The following is a 5615-nucleotide window of genomic DNA, read 5'->3' as shown; positions in this document are numbered from 1 at the left end:
ACAATAGAATTAATGAAACAATAAGAAAGAATTAAAGCATTGCTAACTGCCCACTTCCTGCAGCACGTCCCACGTTCACATTCCTTCAGCACATCCCACGTTCTCATTCATGCAACCTGATCCTCACGTTCACGTTCATACAGCATGATCCCCTGTCCACAATGTGTAGTGGATGTTGTAGTGGATGTATCATATATATGCAATCTATCTTTCCCAGAACTACAAGAATAAACTTAATTTTTGTGAGCCAAATTGAATCGGTATCACCTAACTATATTACCTTTCTATTCATAAAAAAATAAAATAGTAAATTTGCACTCGAGAAAACAAGAAGAAAATTAAGATTCCCAACAGGGTTTTGGCCATAAAATTAAATATAGCAGGTCCATAATATTATCATCACAGAGAGCACACCATTATTCTGAGTGCTAAATCCAGTGGCATCTCTAAGGCAAGACCTCATAAAGTAATACAAAGTTATTCATGGAAGGCTTATGGGCAGTGACATCTCCCAAGTCCTCACTACTGGGGAAGCTTATTGAGTTTAAAGTACATGTAATCCTTGAATTTTTTGGTCTTGAACTTTGGAGGATTGTCTTTGTTGATGAATTGAGGAAGAGGACCAACCACAAGCTCGCCTGGTGGCTCCAAGAAAACTGGCCATGACATTCTTGCCCTATCTTTAGCCACCGTGGTTCGATGCAAAACAGCCTTGTACTTACCATTGCTAAGGATCTGCATTCCAATTGCCAAGTGTATATGTAGTTGACAAATTTTAGTAACCATTAACACAATAAGTCAAGAGAAATAATTATACAGATAGCCTTTAAATGATAGTGCCCATGCCTGGTGTAAAACAATGCAATCATTATTTTTTCTAAATGCTTTGTGCCCACACCCTTCTTTTGCCATGAATGAAGGATGGACTCCTCATAAAGGCTCATTAACTCCTCCTCCACTAAATGCCAACTGGTTCTAAGTAATAACTTGCTGTTAAAGCATCCGTTTCTTGGAAGGAATGCATAGTCATACCAAGTTGTTTTCAACACTTTCAATCTGTTAATCCCCCCCCCCCAATTAAATTAGGTGTTAGATAGATAATTGATTAATTGGTGAGGTGATGATTTGATATTGCTGATAAATTTATAGCCCAGTTAGCATTTATATATGTCCTTTAAAAAAAAGAATTCAAATCTCTTCTTTGTAATTAACTAATTAAAGAAAAAGAAAAAGAAAAACTTAACATTATCGCATATATTTCCAAGATTGAAATTGATTTGATTTGTTGTTAGAAATGGAAAAGAAAGAAAAACAAAAAAGATAGCTAGTAGTTCCATGAGAACAAACAAGAATAGAGAATGCAATAAAAGAACTAAAAGAAAAATTGAGTGAAAAATCAAATAAAGGGCTAAGAAAATACCTCAATTTGATCACCAATGTGAATGATCAAGGCATCAGGAATATACTTAGCTTCAATCCAATGGTCATCCTTGAAGATTTGCAATCCGGGGACCTCATTAGGCACAAGAATGGTGATGGCAGATAGATCAGTATGAGCCTCTACCCCAAGTGTTAGGTCTGGACGTGGGCATGGTGGATAGTAATTTATTTTGAGCTTGTATTCAATTTGTTCACCTCCAGCAGCTTCTTTCAACACATGCCCTTCAAGCCCTAACCCTAAAGAGAGGGTTGTGAATAGCTTATCTACCACATCTCTCATATACTTAGCATACTCCTTGTTAACTTCTCTGCTCATAGAAAAATATTATCATTTAGTAAGGTAGTGTTTGACATTGCATTTCAGAAACGTTTTTGAAAACATTTAAATTTTATTTTATTTTATTTTTGTTTTAAATTAATATTTTTTCGATGTTTTCAAATTATTTTAATGTGTTGATGTCAAAAATAATTTTTAAAAAAATATTATTTTGATATGTTTTGAAATGAAAAGCATTTTGAAAAAGAACAAATCTTAGGTTTGAAAAGAGACGAATCTAGAATTTGTAAAGTGGAAGGGTCAAAATGTGTAGTTTTCGTGTAGGGGTTTTTGTAAGTTAAATGATATTTTGAAAAAGTTTGAGACATGACAACCACCTAATTCTCGTTTCTAATGGTTAAGAAATTGATAATAATAAAAATAAAAATAAAAATAAAAATAAATTATATATATTTTTAGGAGCGTATTTCTTAAACTTAGCTAAGTTAGTTAACCTAAAAATTTCAAAACTCTAATCTTATTTGAGTTAAGTTTTTAATTAAATTAAATAAAATATTTACCTAATTAAACTTGAATAATCTAACTGAGATTTTAATGATCTAGTTTACCTTACCAAAAACTCAATATAAATATAATCATATCAACACAAGGATTAAAAAAAAAAAAACAATTCTTTATTAAAAAAAATTGACTCATGATCTAGACTCTTTTCAAATCTAGCCTCACAATTATCGGTACAAGTGTGGTGAGAATTACAATGAACTAAATCAGTGGTTATAAACTAAATTAGTGGTGCACATTACGCTGTGGATTAAAATAAAAAAAAAATTAAAGTAAAGTTTTTATTAATCAATTTAATTTATCAAACTCGCAATTTAAATCATTAAACTAAAATAACTTTGTAAAAGATAAATTAAAAAAAATAAAACTCAATCCTCAATCATCAATAAATCTAAACCTAATATTAAAAGATAAAATTAAAATTAAAAAAAAAAGAAAAAAAATAAGTAAATAGTATTATGTGATCTCCTCGTTTATTTATTTTTTTGTTTATTTTTTTTTATGTTAATGTTAATTAACTAGGAAGCATGGTCATGTCTAGAATTACAGTTCGGTCCTTACTACCCTAGTATTCCTAAATCCTTTATGGTGTCAAGTTTAGGGTTTTGAGACTCCATTTAATAATCTACAAAACGCTTACTGTATCTTGATGCAAACAGTTTCAAGCAGCTGAGGATTCCTTGTGTTATCAAAAGAAACGGTACCCCCCAAAGTGGAAAGTGAGGCATCTACGACTGTGGAAACCATGGGTAGCCCCAAATGACCCCTCAAAGTCGAAACAAAATATGTTAATTTCTAACTAATTAGGTTCCTACAAAAGTTTTTGGTTGTTTTCATGTGCGCTGTCTACTGAAATTATCTGTCCCCCTTCGCAAGAACATGGATTTAGTCCTTACGTGGGAGTAATTGTGTCTTATGCAGCACATTTTTTAATATTTTTTTACCCAATTTAATTAAATGGTAGAAAACAGACCTGTAAGAAGGAGGGTTTTCGGGCCAGAACTGGTAATTGATGGAAGGAGGAGGCCATATCCTATGAAAGAGATGATCAACCCAAGTTTTTTTTTCTTGGGGATCATTCAGCAATTTGGAACCATAGCCTTCAATGCTTTCTGAATCACGAGGCCTAGCACACACCTCTTTCTCTTCCTGAGGGAGTTCGAAGAATTTCTTACCAGCACCCTGTAGTTCGGCAATAAGATCACTTGGAATTCCATGGTTGATAACCTGGAATATCCCCCATTCCTTGCTAGCATCCGCAATCAAACCCACTAATTTCTCTTGATCAGGGTCACTGAGATCAATGGCTGGAATCTCAGGGGCTAGACCACGAAATGTGGTTATTGCTGGCTGCTCTTTCTCTGGCATAATGAACTCCTCAGGAATCGCCTCCTTGTCAAATGACAAAGAAGCGATGGTTTGAACTCTATCAAACTCCATCCTGAAGGCTATCTTCTTGTTTCTTAATTTCTCTACGAAGCAAAATAAACTGCCCACAATATATAGAGAGACTTGAGTTACGAGCATGTAAATAAAGTGTCTGTAATTTATTAGGTTGAAGTATTAAATTCTTTACTAATTAATTCAAGATATAAAAAACGAAAATAGGAGAATGGTTTTTGTTTGTCATCTCTTTTCAGACTTCAAAATCATCATGAAAATATTTATTTTATATTTTCATATTTATTTGTTTTACTAAATATGTTTTTCTTTTTTCTATATTTTGATTTTGATTGTGTTTGGTATTGCGGTTGCTGTTGTGGTTGTGGTTTTAAAAAAATTGTTTTATGAAAAGTACTTTTAGTTGAGGTTGGTTTGGAAAAATATATGTTTGGTTAAAACTGTGGTTGAAATTGAGGTTGGACAAAAAGTAGTTTAATGTGTTTGGTTAAAAATATGCTTTTCAAATTGAGGTTATAAAATAATTAAAAATATTTTTAATTTAAATATTGTAGATTTAACTACTATTATTACATCATGAAATAAATAATATTGATATCAAAATTTATTTATTATTTCATTAAACTACTTGCAATGTCATCACATACGAAATCTATCCAACAATGACTATATTTTTCATGGTTTCTTAAGCACGCAACAACAAAAACTGAATTTTTTGTTATTCATCAAGCGATATCCTTCTAATTTAATGAATAAAACACAATTAAAATAAAAATAAAAACTGAATTTTTTTTAACTGGGTCGGACCCGGCAAAAACATAATTGGAATTGCGATCAAATTTCACAAATGCTACGTCATCATGCGATAACCTTCTAATTTATATAGTGTTATTAAATAATATTAAATACTAGTTTTTCAAGTAAAACTCAATTTTTTTTAAAAAAAATTTACAATTTCATTACGTCCAAAATTTATTCGATAAGAACTACAGTTTTCATGATTTTTTGAGCGTGCAATAAAATTAGGTAACATATTATCAGGAATAAAATTGAGATTACAGTACGAGTAAATTTAATTCACCTTAAACTAATTTTTTTAAAAAACAAAAAAAAATTAGAAGTTCACGTTCACGTGAACAGTACAAGTGAAATAAATTAACTGCACTGATTTTTAAAAAAAAAAAACTGTTCACTAAAGTGAACAGTACAACAGTGGAGCTATGCTCCACTGTTAAGAGGAAATCACCACGAGATGCTGCTTCTCCAAACTAGTGGCGCAACAGTGAAAATTAATGGATTCCATCAATGAAAATCACTTTTTTTATTGTTATCAAACAATAAAATATGTGGTTGCCGGTGAACCTCACCCGCAACCACATTAGCAAAAGCATCTAAATGCTGCATGCATCATGGTTCTAAAAACGACAGTTGGATTCCTTGCATATGTCAAAATCAGTAGTCATTATTATTATTATTATGAACTCAAGAAAACACATGTGGGATGCAGAAGAAAGTGTACAAATCTCCAGGTTTTTTATTTTTGAATTGTCATCTATTCATCATCAAATTCTAGTACAAGAAAATCTCTAGCCTCACATTCTTAAAAACAAAAACTCTAAGCTAACGTGGACGTCGAGAGGCTATCCAAATCTTCTTCTTTTTATTCTGAAAATGTCTGAATTGTAAATTAATGCACTCTCGGCAACCTCGTTTCAGACCATGAAAGATAATCATTGAGAAAGAGTTTACGTGGCACTGTATGAACTTTTCCTTTTCAGACTTCTTTACAAGGTTTTTTTTAAAAACAATATTAAATTAATATATATATATATATTAATTTAAAATATTTCAATTAAAAATCACTTTTAAATATTTCTTACACCACATTACTAAACAAATACTAAAAAATATCATATTTTCACATACACATATACAT

At 31.2% G+C, this 5615-nt stretch overlaps 1 protein-coding gene across 1 annotated transcript; it reads right to left on the bottom strand.

The window, feature by feature from the left end:
- Positions 1-334: 334 nt before the first annotated feature.
- Positions 335-3783, bottom strand: LOC18109811 (flavonol synthase/flavanone 3-hydroxylase). Its single transcript, XM_024599292.2, has 3 exons — positions 3252-3783; positions 1421-1748; positions 335-735 (listed from the first exon to the last, which is right to left on the bottom strand). The coding sequence occupies exons 1-3, from the start codon at positions 3716-3718 to the stop codon at positions 523-525; spliced, it is 1008 nt and encodes a 335-aa protein (XP_024455060.1). The 5' UTR covers positions 3719-3783; the 3' UTR covers positions 335-522.
- Positions 3784-5615: the final 1832 nt, after the last annotated feature.

The sequence above is a fragment of the Populus trichocarpa genome, chromosome 4 (assembly GCF_000002775.5).
Source record: "Populus trichocarpa isolate Nisqually-1 chromosome 4, P.trichocarpa_v4.1, whole genome shotgun sequence".
Lineage (NCBI taxonomy): Eukaryota > Viridiplantae > Streptophyta > Magnoliopsida > Malpighiales > Salicaceae > Populus > Populus trichocarpa.
Note: the sequence above shows the minus strand (reverse complement) of the source record. Positions and strands in the feature narration are given on the sequence as shown.